Here is a 26185-nt window from a genome sequence, read left to right on the forward strand (position 1 = left end):
CTTACCTTTTTTTAGGTGGCCACCGTTTGTGTTGTTCGTCCAGAACGCTGGGCACAGCGGAGGCGATCTCTTCCAATCCTGCCGACAACGCCAAATAAGTGGTGGAGATATGGAGACAGATAAGAAGCAAAAACGCTGACAGGCTATTATCACAGAATAAAGCCGAGACAACTCTGCAGGAAAGTCTACGTGGCAATCACCACGCACCTCCTTTTATACCCTCCTCTGAGGGTACAAACATCATTAATTAGCTCAACAAACATTAGTCGGTAGACCCTGACATTAGGTCATGACAACTGCAGATGTGTCCGTGATTTATTTTTTTGTAGTTTGACTGGTTGAATTCTTTAAAGCAGCTGTCAGGATTAACTCGGTCCGGTGTTTTGCTCCCACGTGACCATGTGGTTTTGTCTGTGGCTTCACAGACACTGTGACAGGTCGTGGTACGAAGATGAAGGTGGTCTCATTTCAGCTGCAGAATGGAGGAAACATGATTCTGCTGAGGGATGGTCATCATTAACGCTCATCTCTCTTCAGGTCTGACTTCACCGCTGAGCTGCACAACAAACCAAGGTCAGTAAACTTCCTCTGTCACAACATTACTAACATTTATCTGTTGGTTAAGGAAACGTAGCAGCTTACCACACAGAAATCATGGCTGGTGGTCGGGGTGGAGGGTGGACGGACAAAACACAGGAAAGAGTGATTCAAATACGTCTTGTTTATTGGTCTCCATTGAAAAAGACATTTCTAAAAACGTCAGTTATGGACACATAGAAATAAATAAATAAAAATAAATACATTTAAAAAATAATATAAATAAATGACTCAATAAATAAATGAATATGTCATTAAATATAATAATATTTTAAAAAATTTAGATATTAATGAATTAATAAAATGTGACACAAATTGATATTTCTGTTTTTATTTATTTATTTATTTATTAATTATTTTTGTATTAATTCCCTTATTTATGCCTTCCCCTTTATTTATTTATCGATTTATTTTTTATTATTTTTAAATGTATTTATTTTTGCATTTTTGTGTTTTATATTTATTTTCAAATGTATGTATTTATTTATTTTATTTATTTCCTGCAAGAAATGTAAAAAAAAAAGTTTGGAGGAATAAATAAGGGGTGAAATGCAAAGGGGAAACAATGCATGCAATAAATAAATAAAATACATAAATATAAAATATAAACAAAATAAATACAAAAATAAATAATTCAATTTAAAAAATAATAAAAAAATAAATACATAAATAAAAGGGAACATTAAACAGAAGAGTAAATAAATAAGGGAATCAATACAAAGAAGCAAATTAAAACAGAAATACCAATTTTTGTCAAATTTATGAATTTATTAAGGGTTACATTTATTTTTGTATTATTTTTGATATATTTAATGACATATTTATTTATTTGTTGAGTCATTTATTTATTTATTTATTTATTTTGAAAGTGTCCGTCCTCCATTCTTTGGTCGAAACTGCTTTTTATTTCAGTTATTTTTTAAACAAAACCTATTTTAAATAATGAATGATCTGTTTAAGATGTGCACCAATAACCTGTGTGATTTATTGAATATGAATCATTCTTGTTGGGGGAGTTAGTTGTGGACTTTAGCAGTAAGTCATCATGTCGGTGCAGTCAGAGTCCAGCAGGTGGGAGCAGAGCAGCTTCACTGTAAAGTCCTGCTGGACCTTCCAGTACTCACACTACCAGAGTATTTAGCAGGAGAGGGAAACCTTTACTGTGTCCTGATACATAGTATGTTCAATAGAGTACTCCTAAAATACCAGGATGTGCTTCTACATCCAGCACACTGTTCAGGTTATTCAGACCCACAATCCTCTGCACAGCAGATGTACTGTATGAGCAAGAGGGTCAAAGTTATGGAGGACGGAAGCTGCCAAAATCAAAATAAATTAACTAATAAATATGTCATTAAATGCAGAAAAAATAATATTAAAAATAAATGTAGCCATTAATTAATTGATAAAATGTGATATAAACTGATATTTCTGTTTTATGTTGCTTTTTCTAATTATTCTTCTGTTTAATTTTCCTTTTCTTTATTTATGTATTTATTTTTATACATTTTAAAATGTATTCATTTATTTTCTATTTTTTTATTTTTTTATTTATGTGTGCATTTATTTCTGCATGATTTTCCCGTTGCATTTCACCCTTATTTATCGGGGTCTATCTGCATACCAGCAGATAAAAGCAGAAGTGTGAACTGACTCAATAAAAGAGTTATGAAACAGAGTCATCAGGGATTTGTCAGCCAGTGGATGTTCATTCACTCTCACTCTCCGAGTCCGGTTAGTGAGAAAGTCCAAAATCCGTCCCACAATGTTTGAGTCCAACCCAAAATGCTCTGTCAGTTTCTGCACCAGCAGGTGGGGCTGTAGGGAGTTGAAGGCAGATGAGAAGTCTGCAAACAACAATCTAGCCTGGTTTCTACCCTCCAAGTGTTTGTACATGAAATTAAAGTAGAATAGTGGTGCCGTCCTGCACCCCCCCGCTGCTCCGATATGCAAACTGTAGACGGTCAAGGAGATGTTCGGTCCTGCTCAGTAGAACGTTTTTCATCAGTAAAAAAGTTCAAGGAGCAATAATAGAATAAAGTAGTATCCTAGTATGTCCCAGTAGTACAAAGTAGTAGCCTAGTATGTCCCAGTAGTATCCTAGTATGTCCCAGTAGTATAAAGTAGTATCCTAGTATGTCCCAGTAGTACAAAGTAGTAGCCTAGTATGTCCCAGTAGTATAAAGTAGTATCCTAGTATGTCCCAGTAGTATAAAGTAGTATCCTAGTATGTCCCAGTAGTACAAAGTAGTAGCCTAGTATGTCCCAGTAGTATACAGTAGTATCCTAGTATGTCCCAGTAGTACAAAGTAGTAGCCTAGTATGTCCCAGTAGTATAAAGTAGTATCCTAGTATGTCCCAGTAGTATAAAGTAGTATCCTAGTATGTCCCAGTAGTACAAAGTAGTAGCCTAGTATGTCCCAGTAGTATACAGTAGTATCCTAGTATGTCCCAGTAGTACAAAGTAGTATCCTAGTATGTCCCAGTAGTATAAAGTAGTATCCTAGTATGTCCCAGTAGTACAAAGTAGTAGCCTAGTATGTCCCAGTAGTATACAGTAGTATCCTAGTATGTCCCAGTAGTACAAAGTAGTAGCCTAGTATGTCCCAGTAGTATAAAGTAGTATCCTAGTATGTCCCAGTAGTATAAAGTAGTATCCTAGTATGTCCCAGTAGTACAAAGTAGTATCCTAGTATGTCCCAGTAGTATAAAGTAGTATCCTAGTATGTCCCAGTAGTACAAAGTAGTATCCTAGTATGTCCCAGTAGTATAAAGTAGTATCCTAGAATGTCCCAGTAGTACAAAGTAGTATCCTAGTATGTCCCAGTAGTATAAAGTAGTATCCTAGTATGTCCCAGTAATACAAAGTAGTATCCTAGTATGTCCCAGTAGTATAAAGTAGTATCCTAGTATGTCCCAGTAATACAAAGTAGTATCCTAGTATGTCCCAGTAGTATAAAGTAGTATCCTAGTATGTCCCAGTAGTACAAAGTAGTATCCTAGTATGTCCCAGTAGTACAAAGTACGATCCTAGTATGTCCCAGTAGTACAAAGTAGTATCCTAGTATGTCCCAGTAGTATAAAGTAGTATCCTAGTATGTCCCAGTAGTATAAAGTAGTATCCTAGTATGTCCCAGTAGTACAAAGTACGATCCTAGTATGTCCCAGTAGTATAAAGTAGTATCCTAGTATGTCCCAGTAGTATAAAGTAGTATCCTAGTATGTCCCAGTAGTACAAAGTAGTATCCTAGTATGTCCCAGTAGTACACAGTAGTATCCTAGTATGTCCCAGTAGTACAAAGTAGTAGCCTAGTATGTCCCAGTAGTACACAGTAGTATCCTAGTATGTCCCAGTAGTACACAGTAGTATCCTAGTATGTCCCAGTAGTACACAGTAGTATCCTAGTATGTCCCAGTAGTACAAAGTAGTATCCTAGTATGTCCCAGTAGTACAAAGTAGTATCCTAGTATGTCCCAGTAGTATAAAGTAGTATCCTAGTATGTCCCAGTAGTACAAAGTAGTATCCTAGTATGTCCCAGTAGTACAAAGTACGATCCTAGTATGTCCCAGTAGTACAAAGTAGTATCCTAGTATGTCCCAGTAGTATAAAGTAGTATCCTAGTATGTCCCAGTAGTACAAAGTAGTATCCTAGTATGTCCCAGTAGTACAAAGTACGATCCTAGTATGTCCCAGAAGTATAAAGTAGTATCCTAGTATGTCCCAGTAGTATAAAGTAGTATCCTAGTATGTCCCAGTAGTACAAAGTAGTATCCTAGTATGTCCCAGTAGTACAAAGTACGATCCTAGTATGTCCCAGAAGTATAAAGTAGTATCCTAGTATGTCCCAGTAGTACAAAGTAGTATCCTAGTATGTCCCAGTAGTACAAAGTAGTATCCTAGTATGTCCCAGTAGTACAAAGTAGTATCCTAGTATGTCCCAGTAGTACACAGTAGTATCCTAGTATGTCCCAGTAGTACAAAGTAGTATCCTAGTATGTCCCAGTAGTACACAGTAGTATCCTAGTATGTCCCAGTAGTACAAAGTAGTAGCCTAGTATGTCCCAGTAGTACACAGTAGTATCCTAGTATGTCCCAGTAGTACACAGTAGTATCCTAGTATGTCCCAGTAGTACAAAGTAGTATCCTAGTATGTCCCAATAGTATAAAGTAGTATCCTAGTATGTCCCAGTAGTACAAAGTAGTATCCTAGTATGTCCCAGTAGTGTAAAGTAGTATCCTAGTATGTCCCAGTAGTACACAGTAGTAGCCTAGTATGTCCCAGTAGTACACAGTAGTATCCTAGTATGTCCCAGTAGTACAAAGTAGTATCCTAGTATGTCCCAGTAGTACACAGTAGTATCCTAGTATGTCCCAGTAGTACAAAGTAGTATCCTAGTATGTCCCAGTAGTACAAAGTAGTATCCTAGTATGTCCCAGTAGTACAAAGTAGTATCCTAGTATGTCCCAGTAGTACACAGTAGTATCCTAGTATGTCCCAGTAGTACAAAGTAGTATCATAGTATGTCCCAGTAGTACACAGTAGTATCCTAGTATGTCCCAGTAGTACAAAGTAGTAGCCTAGTATGTCCCAGTAGTACACAGTAGTATCCTAGTATGTCCCAGTAGTACACAGTAGTATCCTAGTATGTCCCAGTAGTACAAAGTAGTATCCTAGTATGTCCCAATAGTATAAAGTAGTATCCTAGTATGTCCCAGTAGTACAAAGTAGTATCCTAGTATGTCCCAGTAGTACAAAGTAGTATCCTAGTATGTCCCAGTAGTACAAAGTAGTATCCTAGTATGTCCCAGTAGTACACAGTAGTAGCCTAGTATGTCCCAGTAGTACACAGTAGTATCCTAGTATGTCCCAGTAGTACAAAGTAGTATCCTAGTATGTCCCAGTAGTACACAGTAGTATCCTAGTATGTCCCAGTAGTACAAAGTAGTATCCTAGTATGTCCCAGTAGTACAAAGTAGTATCCTAGTATGTCCCAGTAGTATAAAGTAGTATCCTAGTATGTCCCAGTAGTACAAAGTAGTATCCTAGTATGTCCCAGTAGTACACAGTAGTATCCTAGTATGTCCCAGTAGTACAAAGTAGTATCCTAGTATGTCCCAGTAGTACACAGTAGTATCCTAGTATGTCCCAGTAGTACAAAGTAGTAGCCTAGTATGTCCCAGTAGTACACAGTAGTATCCTAGTATGTCCCAGTAGTACACAGTAGTATCCTAGTATGTCCCAGTAGTACAAAGTAGTATCCTAGTATGTCCCAGTAGTACACAGTAGTATCCTAGTATGTCCCAGTAGTACAAAGTAGTATCCTAGTATGTCCCAGTAGTACACAGTAGTATCCTAGTATGTCCCAGTAGTACAAAGTAGTAGCCTAGTATGTCTCAGTAGTACACAGTAGTATCCTAGTATGTCCCAGTAGTACACAGTAGTATCCTAGTATGTCCCAGTAGTACAAAGTAGTATCCTAGTATGTCCCAGTAGTACAAAGTAGTATCCTAGTATGTCCCAGTAGTACAAAGTAGTATCCTAGTATGTCCCAGTAGTACACAGTAGTATCCTAGTATGTCCCAGTAGTACAAAGTAGTATCCTAGTATGTCCCAGTAGTACACAGTAGTATCCTAGTATGTCCCAGTAGTACAAAGTAGTAGCCTAGTATGTCTCAGTAGTACACAGTAGTATCCTAGTATGTCCCAGTAGTACACAGTAGTATCCTAGTATGTCCCAGTAGTACAAAGTAGTATCCTAGTATGTCCCAGTAGTACAAAGTAGTATCCTAGTATGTCCCAGTAGTACAAAGTAGTATCCTAGTATGTCCCAGTAGTACACAGTAGTATCCTAGTATGTCCCAGTAGTACAAAGTAGTATCCTAGTATGTCCCAGTAGTACACAGTAGTATCCTAGTATGTCCCAGTAGTACAAAGTAGTAGCCTAGTATGTCCCAGTAGTACACAGTAGTATCCTAGTATGTCCCAGTAGTACACAGTAGTATCCTAGTATGTCCCAGTAGTACAAAGTAGTATCCTAGTATGTCCCAATAGTATAAAGTAGTATCCTAGTATGTCCCAGTAGTACAAAGTAGTATCCTAGTATGTCCCAGTAGTACAAAGTAGTATCCTAGTATGTCCCAGTAGTACAAAGTAGTATCCTAGTATGTCCCAGTAGTACACAGTAGTAGCCTAGTATGTCCCAGTAGTACACAGTAGTATCCTAGTATGTCCCAGTAGTACAAAGTAGTATCCTAGTATGTCCCAGTAGTACACAGTAGTATCCTAGTATGTCCCAGTAGTACAAAGTAGTATCCTAGTATGTCCCAGTAGTACAAAGTAGTATCCTAGTATGTCCCAGTAGTATAAAGTAGTATCCTAGTATGTCCCAGTAGTACAAAGTAGTATCCTAGTATGTCCCAGTAGTACACAGTAGTATCCTAGTATGTCCTAGTAGTACAAAGTAGTATCCTAGTATGTCCCAGTAGTACACAGTAGTATCCTAGTATGTCCCAGTAGTACAAAGTAGTAGCCTAGTATGTCCCAGTAGTACACAGTAGTATCCTAGTATGTCCCAGTAGTACACAGTAGTATCCTAGTATGTCCCAGTAGTACAAAGTAGTATCCTAGTATGTCCCAGTAGTACACAGTAGTATCCTAGTATGTCCCAGTAGTACAAAGTAGTATCCTAGTATGTCCCAGTAGTACACAGTAGTATCCTAGTATGTCCCAGTAGTACAAAGTAGTAGCCTAGTATGTCTCAGTAGTACACAGTAGTATCCTAGTATGTCCCAGTAGTACACAGTAGTATCCTAGTATGTCCCAGTAGTACAAAGTAGTATCCTAGTATGTCCCAGTAGTACACAGTAGTATCCTAGTATGTCCCAGTAGTACAAAGTAGTATCCTAGTATGTCCCAGTAGTACACAGTAGTATCCTAGTATGTCCCAGTAGTACAAAGTAGTATCCTAGTATGTCCCAGTAGTATAAAGTAGTATCCTAGTATGTCCCAGTAGTATAAAGTAGTATCCTAGTATGTCCCAGTAGTATAAAGATCCACCTCGTTTTCTAGTTATTATTATTATTATAACTATTATTATTATTTTATTTTAATTTGAATTAGAGGTCAGAGTCCAAGTACGTGTTGACATAAGAAGAAGTTGATTTTAGATGTTAAACACATTAACAGAATAAAACAGAGTGAGGCAGCAGAGAGCAAACAGCTGTATAACATCTGGATGAGTCATGAGACGCTGAAGCAGCTCTGTGGTTTCCTGACTGCTGCTGCCTCTTCCTCTTCCTCTTCTTCTTCTTGTGGTGAAACTAAATCCTGCTTTTATGAGTGAGAGTTTTTCTCCTATAACTACAGAATACCTCAGAGAGAAACCCCCTCTGCATTAACAGATGCTCTGAGTTTAGTTTTCAGTGAATCGTCGCAGAGAGATTACTGATTACATCCTCCATTGTTCCGTGTGCCTCGGCTCACAGCCAGCGAGGAGTGGTTTAACAAGAAGTTTAAAACAATCACGTGACTTTCTGTAAACCAGACCGTCAGTAGTTGAACCTCCCGCTCAGCTCTGAGCTCGAGGTGAAGTACTTTGCCTTCACATTTGGTATTCAAAACAGTCTCATCAGGAAGGTAACAAGATAAAACCTGTCGTGTTATTGATGAAGTCAGAGGACAGAAACCAGCAGAGTTTATCAGAGAGTAGGAGACACAGAGTCAGTTGAGAGTTAGAGGTCATAAACATTAACTGCACAGTAAAAGCAAAGTTCAATTCAAAGTGCAAGCCAAACTCCACCTGGTGCACTTTTGAAAATTAATTAAACAGAAGAGTAAATAAATAAGGGAACTGATACAAAGATAAATAAATACAAAAGCAAATTAAAATACGTAAGTTAAAACACACATTTAATAATTTAATTTAAAATAAATAAATAAATTTAAAAATGAATAAGTAAAAGGAAAAATTAAAGAGAAGAGTAAATAAATAAGAGAATTAATAAAAGATAAATAAATATAGAAGCAAATTAAAACAAATATCAATTAATTAATGGCTACATTTATTTTTAATATTATTTTTGCTACATTTAATGACATATTTATTAATCTATTGAGACATTTATTATTGATTTTGGCAGTATTCTTGTATTTCCAGATGAATTCTGATGAATCTGAATATTGTGGGTTGTGGTCTGTTATCATGAGCTGCTATAGCTGCGTACAAAGAACACAATATGCATCGTGAATACAATATTAATAAAAACAATGAATATATAAAAAGAGCACAACTTGAGAATCTCTCTTGAGAAGTATTTATTTTAATCCCAAAATACACTTTGAGTGAAAAACAAACTGAGTTGTTGCAGTTGCAGAGTTTTTAGCACATAACAATAATAATAACAATAACAATAATAATAACAACAATAATACCATAGCACCTGTACAATATTATATTGTATATACAATCTCCCAGTCCCATCAGAGGTTCACTGAACATATAATCTACATTATCTAACCCAGGTTAGTTCATCAGTACATTCCTTTCTGTACTCATCATGTAAATCTACTTTGTAGATAATAATTATACAGTTTAATCTCTTATTCTGTGACGGGACATCAACCTGTCCTCCGGGTTCCTCTGAGACGTTCTGCATCAGCTGCTTTTATATAATTAACTGGACATGAATGTAAACCCAAGCAGAAGCCTTTAGATGACCCAGCAGGAAATAAAAGTACAAGATTAAGACCTCTTTACATCGGATTATTTCATGGGTACGGACATTTCAAATAAAACAAGACTGACAGGATGACTGGCTAACATTAGTTAGCTAGCTTGTCTGGAGCAACCCTCCAGGAAGAGCGCCGGTCGTTGATCAAATCTTTCGTAGTGTCCGAACGGCGGTACTTCAACGCCCGTGTCCGTCACGTGATGCATCGGGCCCAAAAAGACTTTTCCCCATAGACTTCCATTGGGAAAGAGACGACTGTAACTCAGAGGATCATTTATTTTGAGGTGAATCAACTCTCCAGTATGAACTCTCTAATAGTCCTGATTTAAATCATTACGTTTTTAAAGTTCTTAAACGCACTAATACCTGAATAGAATAGAATAGAAAGCTTTATTATCATTAAATACAACGAGATTCACAGTTTCCACTTCTGGTCAGAGCTTTAAAACAAATACTTGACGAGACTAAACGAGGCAGATAAAACATAGAACAGGTAAAACACACAGTTATAAAACAATATAAAACAGGTCAAGTAGATGTAGTGAATAAAATGTAAACAAGTTGCACTTGAGGTGTGTATTGCATCAAGGATATACTGCACCGATAGAGGTATTCACATTCAAGTATTAATATTGCACAGAGTTATTGTTTGTTCAGTGACTGTATGGCTCAGGGGAAGAAACTGTCCGTGAGTCTGGAGGTGCTTTCACTGACCTGTAGCGCCGGCCAGACGGCAGCAGGTCAAACAGGTGATGAGCTGGGTGGGAGGAGTGCCTGAGAATAGTTGTGGACCTACTGAGGCAGCGGGAGCTGGAGATCTCCTCCAGGGAGGGCAGCCTATGATCCTCTGGGCCGTGGCTATGACCCTGTGCAGTCATATGTGTAAAGTGCATACAGTAGTGATGTAGGCTGGGATGAGGTGCAGTGAGAGGTGGTCTGACTGGCCTATGTGTGGTTGAGGCACTGCTCTGTACGCATGCTTCACGTTGCAGTAAACATGGTCTAGAGTGTTGTTCTTCCTGGTGGCACATTTCACATACTCAGTGAATTTAGGAAGAGCAGACTTTAGGTTTGCCTGATTGAAGTTCCCTGCTATTACATGGAGCGCGTCAGGATGAGCCTGCTGCTGTTTACTTATGGCACTGTGGAGGTGGCTGAGGGCTAAGCTAACGTTAGCATCTGGAGGGATGTAGACAGCCGTGATAGCTACTGCCGTTAGCTCTCTGGGTAGGTAGAACGGACGGCAGATGACCGTCAGAGCCTCTAGATATTGTGTATCTGTTGAAAGTAGTTTGTGACTGGAGAACTACTTTGTAGTCCAATGTTGATTAACTCCAGCCGACTATGCACCAGCTGTGCTCGGCAGAGCTCGTCAGAAAAGCACAAAAAACGTAACAATATACAAACAAAAAGGCACCAGACGAGAGAGCCAAGAGCCGCTGCACAACCGCGCGCCGGAGGAATCCAGAGTTATTTCAGTTTCAATGTGGACGTTATGGCTTACTTCACGATGTTAGCGGGAGGCTAACATCGTGAAGGACTGATGCTTAAACATGTTTTTTATATTTCCAGCCAAGAAAAAGTCCAACAGAACACACCACAACACCAACACCTGCTGCTGCTCCCAGTCCAACGGCTACATGAGTGAAGTCTCCATACCCTGGGTCATCAGTCTTGGGGTCATCAGTCTTGGGGTCTCCTTTCTGTGAATCTGAAGATCAAAACACACATTAGTCAGGAAACCACTGACTAGTTCCTCTTCTATATTTCTCATGTTTGATCAACCTGGAATAAACTGCAGCTACAAACTCACCTGTAACCTCCAGCTGGATGCTGTTGATTGGCTTACCGCCAATGCCTCTCTTTCTACGACTTAAACCAGCTGTTTTAACCCGACACTCGTATGTTCCGCTGTCATTGCTGCTCACATTCTTCAGAACTAAAGAGACGTCTCCATTCTCCATCTTCCTGTCCACCAGCTCCACCCTGTCCTTAAAGGATGGATGCTGGTTATGTGGATCAAGGTGTCCATCGATGACTAAGAGGACGTACTTTGACTTCAGGTCATCTCTGGTCCACTCTACAACATCGATGGAGGCATTGCCAGCGTCACATTTCAGAGTGGCATTCTCTCCAGGGTTCACTGTTTGCAGATGTAGGTCTGAAAAACAATAATAAACAATAATAAACAATAATTAATATCCAGATTAAAAAGTGATTCCTGTCATTGTTTGTCTCTTTCAGTCTGTAGAACACTAAATAACAAACCAACACCACGTGCTCTGCTGGGGGGGGGGGGTGTTGCTGCTTGTGTTCTGATACCTGGAGGAGTAAGTCTGCCACTGACCACTACTGTTTTAAAACAGAGAAGAAGAACTGACTGCAGGTAGTTTGTCATGTGACGATAGCAACAACAGAGCGGTGTAGGGATGTTAATGATTAACCGCTTAACCGTTAACCGACATTAAACATGTTAACCGATTAACGCTATCGGTTAAAACGGTTAAAAGATATGTTAATAATTAATTAAAAAGATGAGAAAACTCGTCAGTTTAAGGAGGAAAGCTGGTCCACCTTAACAGTCCACCTTAACAGTCCACCTTAAGAGAGTCTGAGCCGGAGTTACAGACACAGGAAGTCGGCTCCCGTCTATCGCTCGCTGAGAGGAGGAGATGTCTTTCATTCAAACATAAGTGGAAAAAAACTGTTCACAAAACATGATAGACATGATTACTGAGTATTAGTGGAACAATTTAACCACAAACTCACATCCTGACCATAAAGACAGATTAACTGAGTTTGACTTGTTTAAACTGCTCATTAATCTAAACAGTGTGTCTGATCACTCTTTATATACTTCAGAGTAACTGACTGAGCTGAATACATCAGAGGTCAGAGATGTGTGTTCTCCATCTCTATCTGTATGAATCAGTTAATAATGAGAGGTCATATTTACCAGAAGCTGCTCCAGACAGAAAGAACAGCAGGATGATGAGAGCAGCCATGAGAGCTGAGAGGATGTTGGTCTGCTGCTGGATCTCTCTCTCTCTCTCTCTGTCACACGTCTGAGTCTGTTGAGCTTTTACAGGAGTCTGGAAGGAAGGCAGTCTGTGGTTTCATGTTTCAGTGCAGAGTGGGTGGATCTCAGGGCGGGTTCACTGAGAACTGAACTGACTCAGTGTTTTTACACTGTGTACTCTCTGTGGACTTCCGTATACTGCCTTGAATCCTGTAGTTAGAGCAACACAGTCTGCTTTAACAACATTAAGATGCTTATTATAAAGAAGTTGTGGATTACATGTGATCTGTAACTCAGGTTATTTAAAACTATTTAGGAGGATTTATTACAGATTTAGACTTAAGCTGTAGCTAATCTGGGAAGGTGTGAAAACCATCACAGGCTGCAAACAAAGAAACAGCAGTGAAGGAGAGGGGACCATAGAGAGGAAGAACAGTCTCAACAACTTCTTCAACCGGTTGAACTCTTCCTCTCCACTACCTCCTCCTCCTCCTCCTCCTCTCCTACCTCCCTCTCCCTCCACCCCTCCCCTATCTATCTATCTATCTATCTATCTGTCTGTCTGTCTGTCTGTCTGTCTGTCTGTCTGTCTGTCTATCTATCTATCTGTCTGTCTGTCTGTCTGTCTGTCTGTCTGTCTATCTATCTATCTATCTATCTGTCTGTCTGTCTGTCTGTCTGTCTATCTATCTATCTATCTGTCTGTCTGTCTGTCTGTCTGTCTGTCTGTCTGTCTGTCTGTCTGTCTGTCTGTCTATCTGTCTGTCTGTCTATCTATCTATCTATCTATCTATCTATCTATCTATGTATCTATCACTGTGTATCAAAGTGAAGCTGCTCTGCTGCTGCCTGCTGGAGTCTGACTGCACCGACATGATGATTTACTCCTAAAGTGTGATCACCAACAGGTGCATGCTGGTCATGGCTAACAACATGCTAAATGCCAACACTGTGTGTCCTCCTCTGCAGGTGCAGCGGGCTCACAGAGGGACGTTCAGACAGGTGAGTACAACAACACGTCTCTGTGATGGATTACCTCTTTCTGCTGCTGTGTGTGTTTGTGGCTGCAGCTGCACTGCATTGTGGGAGAGTTTGGTTTGATCTCTGAGCATGCTCAGTCACAGGTTGGGACCCAGGTCGTATCTGAATCCTCATTAACTGGCTTGGTTTGAACTGACCAAAGAAGGGTTGGGTCAGATAACCCTGGTCATTGATTGATTGATTGATTGATTGATTGATAGATAGATAGATAGATTGATAGATAGATTGTCAGGTCAGTGATTCAGAGTGTTGCCTTTGAGGACAGGGGAGATGCAGTACAACAGCGCACCACTAGGAGGCGACACTGACTAACTCCTGAAAGCTGTTTTAATGTTGGTAATAAACTCAGTGTCCTACAGCCTTTACACCTTGTGGTTCCACTCATCTGTAACTACACAGAACACAGAACAATATGGGTTTTAATAAACATGCAGATGTTTGTCAAACTGTTTACTGTCAGGAGAAACATGCAGACTTTTAGAAATGCTGCTGCGCTGGTAAATATGCACCGTTGTTGTTGTTGTTGTTGTTGACAGGACATACAGTACCCTCGGCTGGGAACCGGCTGTGATCCAGCTGTGTTCCAGCTGGGACTCGACTGGGAACCGGCTGTGACCCAGCTGTGATCCAGCTGCGTTCCAGCTGTGTTCCAGCTGCGTTCCAGCTGTGTTCCAGCTGTGTTCATACGGACAGGAAACCTGTGAGCGTGTCCTTTACCTGCAGCCAGCTGGTGATGTCTTCATGTTGTACCTCTGGTCTGTCTCTGAAACGTTTAAACGGCGTCTCAATGTAAAGAGACGTCACAGAATCAAAGCTCCTCCCGCAGACAGACGCTCTGCACCGAAGCTTTCTGAGCGGTGCTTAGTTTCCAGCTGCTGGATGATGTTGATGCCGTTTATAGTCTGCGGTGTGTTTGTTCTCTAGTGATCTGCTCTGTAGAGACGTGTCTCTCGGTTAGCCACAACCAAACCAGAACAAGTCAAATGTTCCGTCTGTCAGTGTAGTGAAACCCACAGAACCACACGAGGAAAACAACCAGCGACACCAACGTGTATTCATCCTGCAGAGCAACCAGCTGACACGAATATACAATATATAAATAACAGTTCATCATTATCATCACGTTGAGCATCGTACTGAAACACTTCTGGAGGAACTGCAGCTGCTTCAGTCAGAGTCAACACATCTGGATAAGAACTAAAACAGTAAATGTTCTGGGTTTGATGGGTTCTGGGACCAGTTACAGGCCAGCTGGACTTCACTGGTTGGACTGGTGTTGGACCGGTGTTGGACCGGTGTTGGAGCGGTGTTGGAGCGGTGTTGGACCGGTGTTGGAGTGGTGTTGGAGTGGTGTCGGACCGGTGTTTGGAGTGGTGTTGGACCGGTGTTGGACCGGTGTTGGAGCGGTGATGGAGCGGTGTTGGAGCGGTGTGAAGGTGTGGAAGTCTACCTCAGTGAAGAGTAGATGACCTCCGGCTCTAGTGGAAACTCTGAACACACAAACAAGTCGAGTCAGATCGGAGCTGATTTATCTAAAAGGAAACTAGTACAATAAATACAGTGAAATAAAAACAAGTACAATATCTGAGTAGAAGTAGAAATATAAAGTATCAGGAAATGAACTGTGTAAAATAAGAGGTAAAAAATAAACTACTTCCTGCTTTTATTTTGGTAGTTAGTTCAGACGTGTCGTTAATAAAAGGCATTAAAAAAAGATAATAAAGTGTAACATTATATATGTTGGAATATGTTATTATTATTATTATTATTATTATTATTATAATAATAATAATACTCTTGTTATGTGTACAAACACTAATAAATAATGTCAATATGTGCTCTCATAGAACAGATTAAATCATAATTCTTTTACCGTTAAATTGCAAAGGGAAAATAATGAATGAATTAATTAATTAATTAAATTAAAAATAAATGCAAAACTAAATAAATAAATAAATGAATAAAAAGGTAAATTAAATAGAAGAGTAGATAAAAAGGGGAATTAATAAAAAGGTAAAGAAAGAAAGAAGTAAAATAAAACAGAAATATCAATTTATGACACATTTTATCAATTAATGAATGCCTACATTTATTTTTAATATGATGTTTGGTGCATTTAATGGCATATTCATTTATTTATCGAGTAATTTATTTATTTATTTTTTTGATTTTGGCAGGTTCTGTCCTCAATATACTACCAATGTCCATTTAAAAGAATAGAAACTGCCAAAATCAAAAATAAATAAATTGATTAGTAAATTACTCGATGAATAAATTAATATGCCATTAAATGCAGCAAAAATAATATTAATAATATTAGAATTAAAACAGAAATAACAATTTCTGACACATTTTTATCAGTTAATTAATGCCTATATTTATTTTTAATATTACATTTGCATGGCATATTATTTATTTATTGAGTAATTTATTTATTTATTTATTTATTAGTGATTTTGGCAGGTTTTGTCCTCCATATTCTACCAATATCCATTTTAAAGGAAGAGTTCAACTCTTTGGGAAACACTCTTCTTCTCTTCCTGTCTGAGAGCGAGAGGTCTCATGAGTGTGATCAGTCCGGAGCTGGAGTCCGGACGTGGTTAGCCTAGCTTAGCATAAAGGCTGGAAGCGGGGGGAAACAGCTAGCCTGGTTCAAACAAACAAAGAGCAGCTGTACCTCTCGTCCTGTTTGATGTGACGTCTCTGAAGACGACCTGTCCATAACTGACGTCTTCTGGTCTCCTGACTGCTGAGTAGACTACAGCTGGATCACTCTCTGTAAATAAAATACAGGACACTTACAGTACTGCAGATACTACAACTGATACCAGTACTGCTAGTGTTAGTACTGCTGGTGTCAGTACTGCTAGTGTCAGTACTGCTAGTGTCAGTACTGCTAGTGTCAGTACTGCTAGTGGTAGTACTGCTAGTGTTAGTACTGCTAGTGGTAGTACTGCTAGTGTCAATACTGCTAGTGTTAGTACTGCTAGTGGTAGTACTGCTAGTGTTAGTACTGCTAGTGTCAGTACTGCTAGTGGTAGTACTGCTAGTGTTAGTACTGCTAGTGGTAGTACTGCTAGTGTTAGTACTGCTAGTGTCAGTACTGCTAGTGGTAGTACTGCTAGTGTTAGTACTGCTAGTGGTAGTACTGCTAGTGTTAGTACTGCTAGTGTCAGTACTGCTAGTGTCAGTACTGCTAGTGTTAGTACTGCTAGTGTTAGTACTGCTAGTGTCAGTACTGCTAGTGTCAGTACTGCTAGTGGTAGTACTGCTAGTGTTAGTACTGCTAGTGGTAGTACTGCTAGTGTTAGTACTGCTAGTGTCAGTACTGCTAGTGGTAGTACTGCTAGTGTTAGTACTGCTAGTGTCAGTACTGCTAGTGGTAGTACTACTAGTGTTAGTACTGCTAGTGGTAGTACTGCTAGTGTTAGTACTGCTAGTGTCAGTACTGCTAGTGTCAGTACTGCTAGTGGTAGTACTGCTAGTGTTAGTACTGCTAGTGTTAGTACTGCTAGTGTTAGTAATGCAACACATGTCATAGAAAGAAGGATATTGATACTACTGCTATAGGATTATTGATGCTTTGTAGTCGTTTTGCGTCTCTTTGTAGTAGTTTTGTATCTCTTTGTAGTATTGTCTCCTTGCAATTGGTATGAGTCTCTTTGTAGTCATTTTTAGTGTTTCTGTAGTTGTTTTGAGTGTTTCTGTAGTTGTTTTGAGTGTTTTTGTAGTTGTTTTGAGTGTTTCTGTAGTTGTTTTGAGTGTTTCTGTAGTTGTTTTGAGTGTTTCTGTAGTTGTTTTGAGTGTTTCTGTAGTTGTTTTGAGTATAATGTATCATGAGAACGACTGAAGACCAGATAAAACTGGAGGCTATTCATCTGAAACAGGAAACTGGACGACCACGAAGCCGCTCGCTTCGATTAAAAACCAAGGTGGCACATTTCACCACAAGGCTGTGAACAAACACATCACTATCAGTCTGTAGTGAGAAACCTCACCAGCGTCAGTTTACTGGAATCAACAGGAGGAAGTTGCTGCTGTGGTTTTACACGCAGAGGGACAAAAAAACAACTAGAACATTAATGACCGACTTTATTCAAGGTCAGTGTGAGATGAAGAAGTATCGTTGGTCTGCTGAGTCCGTCTCTTCTTTTAAGACCCAGACTCACCAAGCCGACATCACAGAACTAACGGCGACGAAGGCCGACTGACTCCTTTGTCTTGGCTGACAAGTTGCACTTGAACACACCGCAAAGACTACAGCCGACGGCCAGTTAGCACGTACGTACTGCGCGTGCATGAGAGGAAATAACTCTCCACACCAGCAGGCGGCGGTAGATCGAGAACGGCGGATATACAAGCCGGTGTTATGATACGTTTATGAAATATGTATTTGTTTTGAGTCTCTTTGTAGTCGTTTTATATCTTTTTGTAGTCTTTTTGCATCTCTGTGGTCGTTTTGCATCTCCTTGTAGTCGTTTTATACCTTTTTGTAGTCTTTTTGCATCTCTGTGGTCGTTTTGCGTGTCTTTGTAGTCGTTTTGCATCACGTTGTGGTTGTTTTGCGTCTCTTTGTAGTCGGTTTGCATCTCTTTGTAGTCGTATTCAGTAGTCGCTTTGCGTCTCTAGTCATTTTAAGTAGTCTCTTTGTTGTCGTTTTGCATCTTGTGGTTGTTTTGCATGTCTTTGTAATCAATTTGAGTCTCTTTGTAGTTGTTATGAGTGTCTCTGTAGTTATGAGTCTCTTTGTAGTTGTTGAGTCTCTTTGTAGTTGTTATGAGTGTCTCTGTAGTTATGAGTCTCTTTGTAGTTGTTGAGTCTCTTTCTAGTTGTTATGAGTCTCTTTGTAGTTGTTATGAGTCTCTTTGTAGTTGTTATGAGTCTGTATAATTGTTATGAGTCTCTTTGTAGTTGTTATGAGTCTCTTTGTAGTTGTTATGAGTCTCTTTGTAGTTGTTGAGTCTCTTTGTAGTTGTTGAGTCTCTTTGTAGTTGTTATGAGTGTCTCTGTAGTTGTTATGAGCCTTTTTTATAGTAGTTATGAGTCTCTTTGTAGTTGTTATGAGTCTCTTTATAGTTGTTATGAGTCTCTTTGTAGTTGTTATGAGTCTCTTTGTAGTTGTTGAGTCTCTTTGTAGTTGTTGAGTCTCTTTGTAGTTGTTATGAGTGTCTCTGTAGTTGTTATGAGCCTTTTTTATAGTAGTTATGAGTCTCTTTCTAGTTGTTATGAGTCTCTTTGTAGTTGTTATGAGTCTCTTTGTAGTTGTTATGAGTGTCTTTGTAGTTGTTATGAGTGTCTTTGTAGTTATTATGAGTCTCTTTATAGTTGTTATGAGTCTCTTTGTAGTTGTTGAGTGTCTCTGTAGTTATGAGTCTCTTTGAAGTTGTTATGAGTCTCTTTGTAGTTGTTATGAGTCTCTTTGTAGCTGTTGAGTCTCTTTGTAGTTGTTATGAGTCTCTCTGTAGTTGTTATGAGTCTCTTTGTAGTTGTTATGAGTCTCTTTGTAGTTCTTATGAGTGTCTCTGTAGTTGTTATGAGTCTCTTTGTAGTTCTCTTTGTAGTTGTTATGAGTCTCTTTGTGGTAGTTATGAGTCTCTTTGTAGTTGTTATGAGCCTCTTTGTAGTTGTTATGAGCCTCTTTGTAGTAGTTATGAGTCTTTTTGTAGTTGTTATGAGTGTCTTTGTAGTTCTTATGAGTGTCTGTAGTTGTTATGAGTCTCTTTGTAGTTGTTGTGAGTCTCTTTGTAGTTGTTGAGTCTCTTTGTAGTTGTTATGAGTCTCTCTGTAGTTGTTATGAGTCTCTTTGTAGTTGTTATGAGTCTCTTTGTAGTTCTTATGAGTGTCTCTGTAGTTGTTATGAGTCTCTTTGTAGTTGTTATGAGTCTCTTTGTAGTTGTTATGAGTCTCTCTGTGGTTGTTATGAGTCTCTTTGTAGTTGTTATGAGTCTCTTTGTAGTTCTTATGAGTGTCTCTGTAGTTGTTATGAGTCTCTTTGTAGTTGTTATGAGTCTCTTTGTAGTTGTTATGAGTCTCTCTGTGGTTGTTATGAGTCTCTGTAGTTGTTATGAGTCTCTTTGTAGTTCTTATGAGTGTCTCTGTAGTTGTTATGAGTCTCTTTATAGTTGTTATGAGTCTCTTTGTAGTTGTTATGAGTGTCTCTGTAGTTGTTATGAGTCTCTTTGTAGTTGTTATGAGTCTCTTTGTAGTTGTTATGAGTCTCTTTGTAGTTGTTGAGTCTCTTTGTAGTTGTTATGAGTCTCTCTGTAGTTGTTATGAGTCTCTTTGTAGTTGTTATGAGTCTCTTTGTAGTTCTTATGAGTGTCTCTGTAGTTGTTATGAGTCTCTTTGTAGTTGTTATGAGTCTCTTTGTAGTTGTTATGAGTCTCTCTGTGGTTGTTATGAGTCTCTGTAGTTGTTATGAGTCTCTTTGTAGTTGTTATGAGTTTCTTTGTAGTTGTTATGAGTCTCTTTGTAGTTGTTGAGTCTCTTTGTAGTTGTTATGAGCCTCTCCGTAGTTGTTATGTGAATTTATTTTATTAATTAATGTATTTTTATATATCAATATGTCTTTTATTATTATTATTATTATTATTATTTATAATAATAATAATAATGATGAGAATAAATATAATATTAATAGTAATAATAATAATAATAGTTCCTTTCTCGGAATATATTGTGTGAATTGATTTTATTCATTTATTTATTTATTTTTATTAATATTTAGTTATTATTATTATTATCATAATTTTTCAAATATATTTACAGTTACTATCTGTTATTATATGTACATATTACTTTATTTGTTATGATTTAGGTTGTTGTCATTTTTCTTAACAATTTATTTATTAATATTTTTGTATTTAACATTTTTATGCAGTTTCATATTTCTTATTTTCTATTTTTAATTATTATTATTATCATCATAATTTCTTTTTCCTCCCTTATTTTTGAATACTTTGTTTTTCATTTTCAGTTACTATCTGTTATTATATGTATATATTACTTTATTTGTTATGGTTTAGGTTGTTGTAGTCATTTTTCTTAAAGAATCAATAAAATCTTGATTATTATTATTGCTAATAATAATAATAATAATAATAATAGTTATTTTCTAATTTTTTACTGTTTTTATTAAATAAACGGATCAATAACGGTGTTTCAGTAAAACACATCCTCTCACTTTTAGATATGTGATCAGATTGTACAATAAGATGTATAACTTATTAATATCATGTCTTTCTTTCATTAACAGTGAGACGTGTGCACGTCAGGACTCGGCCGTGTGTTGTTATCAGGAAGACGAAACTGGACGACCACAGAGCTGTTGAACCCACAGGGTACAAAACAGGAAACGCATGCAGAGCCCAACACCCATTATCATCGACTAAAATAGACCTCGCTGCAGTCTGAAACTACACGCACTAAAAACACTGACTTTATATTTGAATTACAGGATTCAAAATATCCTCATTTTATAAAAATGCTTGTTTTCCAAAATGTCCTCTCACGTTCTGAAACTAAATTTATATAGATATATAATCAATAAAACCATCTTTACCTGTGCTCCGTCTGATTGGCTGTTGTAGGTCACGTGATGTTTTGACATCACTGTATGTGACGTCATCATCTCCAACGTCTACGTCAGCAGCTGAAAGGAACCAGGATGAACAGAACATTTAAATCAGTTTTAATCATAAAACAGAAATGTAAACTTCATCTGCTGAGGAAGATCATGTGATACGATCAAAAGCTCCAGACCACACTAAACGGACCTTGTAGGTAGAGTTGAAAACTGTAACTTGACAACTTTAAATGTAAATAGGATGTGATGTTTAAATGTAAACTGCAGCACAGTTGTCTGAGTCTGTGTCTAACCTTTAGGTTTCCTACGGATGCATCGTCTCACCAGTACAACCAGTACAACCAGTACAACCAGTACAACCAGTACACAGACAGGTGGAACAGTAAACCACACCAAGGAAGAGTTGGGTGAGGAAGAGGTGGGTGAGGAAGAGGAGGGTGTAGGAGAAGATGTCGTGGTGGGTTTCCCTAAAAATGAACCAAAAATAATTATTAAACTGAAAACTGTTCATAAAGTAATAAGATTAAACCATAAACTGTATATAAAGATGGCCGACATGACAGCTCCCCAGAAGTGAAGCCACCACATCAGCATCGCCCCCTGGTGGCCGGCTGCAGTATAGCTCATTAACCCCGCCCCCTTCATGTTAGTGGATAGGACATCATGGACCAAACCAAAAAGTCAAAGAACACTTCAAATACATTTTTCTCAAAGTTTTGAGTCTCTTTGTACTCGTTTATCATCTCTTTATAGTCTAGTACTTTCGTGTCTTTGAGGTCGTTTTGTGTCTTTGTAGTCGTTTTGAGTATCTTTGTAGTCGTTTTGTGTCTCTTTGTAGTCGTTTTGCATCTCTTTATAGTCCTTTTGTGTCTTTGTCGTCATTTTGTGTGTCTTTCTAGTCGTTTGAGTGTCTTTGTAGTCGTTTCGTGTCTCTTTGCCGGTTTGTGTGTCTTTGTAGTCGTTTGGCGTCTGTTTGTAGTTATATGAGTCCCTTTTGTAGTTGTGTTGAGTCTCTTTGTAGTTCTTTTGTGTATCTTGTAGTTGTTTTGAGTATCTTTGTAATTATTTTGAGGCTCTTTGTAGTCGTTTCACATCTCTTTGTTGGTTTGAGTTTCTTTGTAGTCGTGTTGAGTCTCTTTGTAGTTGTTATGAGTCTCTTTGTAGTTCTTTTGTGTCTCTTTGTAGTCGTTTGAGTTTCTTTGTAGTCGTTTTGTTTCTATTTGTATTCGTTATGAGTCTCTTTGTAGTCGTTTGAGAGACTTTGTAGTTGTTTGAGTCTCTTTGTAGTTGTTTTGAGTCTCTTTGTGGTTGTTTTGAGTCTCTTTGTAGTCGTGTCGAGTCAGTTCACTGTGACATCACTGTTGGCATGGTTACAGGTGCAGGACAGAGGGGATACCTGTTCAGCCAGGTGTTACTCTTTAAGTCAATAAAGGAAACTGATTATTTTTCTCACCTGTGACAGTGAGCCAGCTGGGAGGAGACTCATCACTGCTGATGAGACACTTGTAGAGGCCTTCATCAGACCTGGAAACATGGTGGAGGGTCATGTGACCTGCAGGCTCAGTCCTGATGAGGGCGCCATCTTTATAGAAAGCAGCTGAGAGGTTGGAGGACGTCTTTGTCCTACAGAGCAGAGTGACGTCATCTCCCTCCATCACAGGGAGGACAGGACTCTGCAGGATCACTGGTCCACCTCAACACAGAGACACACTACAGCATTTCATCCATTTACACACAGCGTCATCAATACTACAATCTATGGCCCTTACCACGACTCTGAAATATCAGTAAGTTAGAATCTATGGCCCCGACCACGGCTCTGAAACATCAGTAAGTTAGAATCTATGGCCCCGACCACGACTCTGATATATCAGTAAGTTAGAATCTATGGCCCCGACCACGACTCTGAAATATCAGTAAGTTAGAATCTATGGCCCCGACCACGACTCTGATATATCAGTAAATTAGAATCTATGGCCCCGACCACGGCTCTGAAATATCAGTAAGTTAGAATCTATGGCCCCGACCACGACTCTGAAATATCAGTAAGTTAGAATCTATGGCCCCGACCACGGCTCTGAAATATCAGTAAGTTAGAATCTATGGCCCCGACCACGACTCTGATATATCAGTAAGTTATAATCTATGGCCCCGACCACGACTCTGAAATATCAGTAAGTTATAATCTCGACTCTACAGGCTGATCTTACCAGTGACGGTGATGGTGATGGTGTTACTGGTTGCTCCCTCTCTGGACTCACACCAGTAAACTCCACTGTCCCATGAGTTCATGTAGCTGATGCTACAGGAGGAACCAGCAGATCTTCCCCAGCCAGCTCCACACTGAGTCCTGGTGTCTTTGGTGATGTTCCTCCTCAGAGTCCATCCAGCAGAGCTGTCGTCCTCCTCACAGCTCAGAGAGACAGACTGTCCTTTAAACATCTGAGAGCTGCTGGGACTCAGAGTCAGACGAGCTGGAGGGAGGAGGAGACACAGAGATGCAGACAGGACTCGTTGTGTCCACATTCCTCATATGTTCACTGCTAAACTTCACTGATCTTCTCTGTGTTTCATCACTGGAGGCAAAGTCTTTCTGCTTCTGTGTGTTTTCAAATTTAACTCTCAAAGTTATGTGTTATTTCTGAATATTGCATTTCTTTATTGATATTTTGAACCATTTACTCCATAATCCTCCTGTCATTGAGTCCACTAGCTTCCTACAGTAAGCAACATTCAAAAGAAGCTGTTTTTCCACCTTTTTTAGAAGCCAGGGTTGCATCATGCGATGCAACCCTGGCTTCTGAATTACTTTACATTTTGATACGAGCAGTTTTAGCTCTGGCTGTCCTGGTTGTGCACACTGCAGCCGTTAAAACTGTGTTCATCATTTTATTGTAGAGAAGAATAATACCGTAGAGGAAGTTTACTGACCTCTGGTTGCTGTGCAGCTCAGCAGGGAGGTCAGGACTGAAGAGAGAGATGACGTTTCACATCCAATAAGACATCAAAACAGAAAAACCTCTGTTTGTCGTGCACAGAAGAATACATGTGTACGTACACACAACATGTGGTATTTGATCTCTTGGCGCTGTCAGAGTCATTCCCTCTAAAACTCACTGCAGCTCTCTGAACACCAGACATGTTTTAGGACTAATCTTTGGACACAAACACACATTTAGTTTAAGACTCACCCAGCAGCCGCTGTAAGTACGATTCCTCCATTTCAACTCTTGGTCATCTGAAATCAGCACCGTGACATCTATCAGTCGCAGAGTAAAGCCCACCTCCTTCCTCTTTGTGTATCTGACACTGCTGTGGTTTTCTGCAGAGCAGTTAACAGGAAATATAGTTTTGTGTATTCGTCAGAAAATCTAGAGTAAAAGAAAACTAATGTCCTTCAAACATCACACCTCCACATGAACCAAATGAGGCTGTGCACCACTGATATCACAATACCAGAAACACTCAGAGCACACCTGGACAGGTCACTTCGAAGCTTTGACCGTTGCTATGGTAATCCACCTCCAAATCAGTATTCGAATGCTAGTATGTAATCATAACATATAAATCTCAAAATAGACCATGAAGTAAGCAATAATCCCACAATATATGTAAGGGATCATGTAGAGCGAGCCGGCCATTGTTGAGAAAGAATCCCCGACAGGGCGATGCTGCAACCCTATGCGAGGCGGACGGGTGGACCCCGATGATGCATATACATATATACATATGTATATATGTATACATATGTGTATATATATATGTGTACATACATATGTATATACATATATACATATGTACATACGTACATATCCATATGTATACGTGTATATCCATATGTATATCCATATGTATATACATATATACATATGTATACATATATACATATGTATATATGTATACATATGTATATATATATATGTGTACATACATATGTATATACATATGTACATACGTACATACATGCATATATCCATATGTATATCCATATGTATATACATATATACATACGTATGTACATATGTATATATGTATATACATATGGATATATGTAGAGAGAGAGAGAGAGAGGTGATCACTATATAATCAGTAGAGGTCAGTATTACACCACAGCAGCATCTAGTCTGCCAAATCCAACGAAGAAGAAGTAAATGTAGCCTCCATCAGTCAGCAGCCAATAGGATTCCAGGATGCTACAGCTTCCGCTACGTCATGCCTCAGCCCCGCCCCTCTGATGATCCATCCATGCTAGCTGGTAGCTCTGCTCCGTGGACCGGTCCGCTCTGGTCCGGTCCGCTCTGCTCCGGTCCGCTCTGCTCCATGGTCCGGTCCGCTCTGCTCCATGGTCCGGTCCGGTCCGCTCCATGGTCCGCTCTGATAGAAAGTTGTGGACTCAGACTGCCCAGAGTTCCTCTCTGGAGTCCAGCTCTCCTCCTGATGGACCTGCTGAAGGTGGATCAGTTAGTTCTCTACACTCAATGTTTAGACGTTCTGATTGTGTTTTTGTAACTGTCAGTTCTGAGCTAACTGACGTTAGCAGCTAAGTTAGCTAACTAGCTTAACAGCTTATCAGAAGCAGTTATATCGTTCATGTTGAGTGTGTTTATCAGTGTCTTTATTTCAGCCATGTTTGTTCCATGCTGTGTTGATTTATGAGGAGAGTGTCTCAGTAGTTTAAAGGGTTAACTAGTAGAGGAGAGTGTCTCAGTAGTTTAAAGGGTTAACTAGTAGAGGAGAGTGTCAGTAGTTTAAAGGGTTAACTAGTAGAGGAGAGTCTCAGTAGTTTAAAGGGTTAACTAGTAGAGGAGAGTGTCTCAGTAGTTTAAAGGGTTAACTAGTAGAGGAGAGTCTCAGTAGTTTAAAGGGTTAACTAGTAGAGGAGAGTGTCTCAGTAGTTTAAAGGGTTAACTAGTAGAGGAGAGTGTCTCAGTAGTTTAAAGGGTTAACTAGTAGAGGAGTGTCTCAGTAGTTTAAAGGGTTAACTAGTAGAGGAGAGTGTCAGTAGTTTAAAGGGTTAACTAGTAGAGGAGAGTGTCTCAGTAGTTTAAAGGGTTAACTAGTAGAGGAGAGTGTCTCAGTAGTTTAAAGGGTTAACTAGTAGAGGAGAGTGTCTCAGTAGTTTAAAGGGTTAACTAGTAGAGGAGAGTCTCAGTAGTTTAAAGGGTTAACTAGTAGAGGAGAGTGTCAGTAGTTTAAAGGGTTAACTAGTAG

At 39.0% G+C, this 26185-nt stretch overlaps 3 protein-coding genes and 1 long non-coding RNA gene across 5 annotated transcripts in view; 2 read left to right on the forward strand and 2 right to left on the reverse strand.

Annotated features, from left to right (window-relative positions):
• nfxl1 (nuclear transcription factor, X-box binding-like 1) overlaps positions 1-26185 on the forward strand; it is a 296805-nt gene that overhangs the window by 67598 nt on the left and 203022 nt on the right. The window lies entirely within an intron of this gene.
• On the reverse strand, positions 10877-12419 carry LOC141761267 (butyrophilin subfamily 2 member A1-like). The gene is made up of 3 exons (XM_074624598.1): positions 12286-12419; positions 11143-11490; positions 10877-11040 (listed from the first exon to the last, which is right to left on the reverse strand). Exons 1-3 carry the CDS (start codon positions 12332-12334, stop codon positions 10877-10879), a joined length of 561 nt encoding a protein of 186 aa, XP_074480699.1. The 5' UTR covers positions 12335-12419.
• Positions 13172-21961, forward strand: LOC141760697 (uncharacterized). The gene is made up of 5 exons (XR_012592430.1): positions 13172-13350; positions 20645-20729; positions 20979-21171; positions 21274-21772; positions 21834-21961. It is a non-coding gene; the product is annotated as an uncharacterized LOC141760697 (long non-coding RNA).
• Positions 13694-24637, reverse strand: LOC141760678 (uncharacterized). Of its 2 annotated transcripts, XM_074623706.1 has the most exons (9): positions 24385-24637; positions 24166-24296; positions 23906-23941; positions 23185-23448; positions 22428-22667; positions 21268-21441; positions 20951-21040; positions 16067-16165; positions 13694-14879 (listed from the first exon to the last, which is right to left on the reverse strand). In XM_074623706.1, exons 2-9 carry the CDS (start codon positions 24194-24196, stop codon positions 14836-14838), a joined length of 978 nt encoding a protein of 325 aa, XP_074479807.1. In that variant the 5' UTR covers positions 24197-24296; positions 24385-24637; the 3' UTR covers positions 13694-14835. The 2 variants fall into 2 exon arrangements, with proteins under 2 accessions (XP_074479807.1, XP_074479806.1); XM_074623705.1 differs by having other exon boundaries at positions 24166-24637.

Source organism: Sebastes fasciatus, chromosome 22 (assembly GCF_043250625.1).
Source record: "Sebastes fasciatus isolate fSebFas1 chromosome 22, fSebFas1.pri, whole genome shotgun sequence".
NCBI lineage: Eukaryota > Metazoa > Chordata > Actinopteri > Perciformes > Sebastidae > Sebastes > Sebastes fasciatus.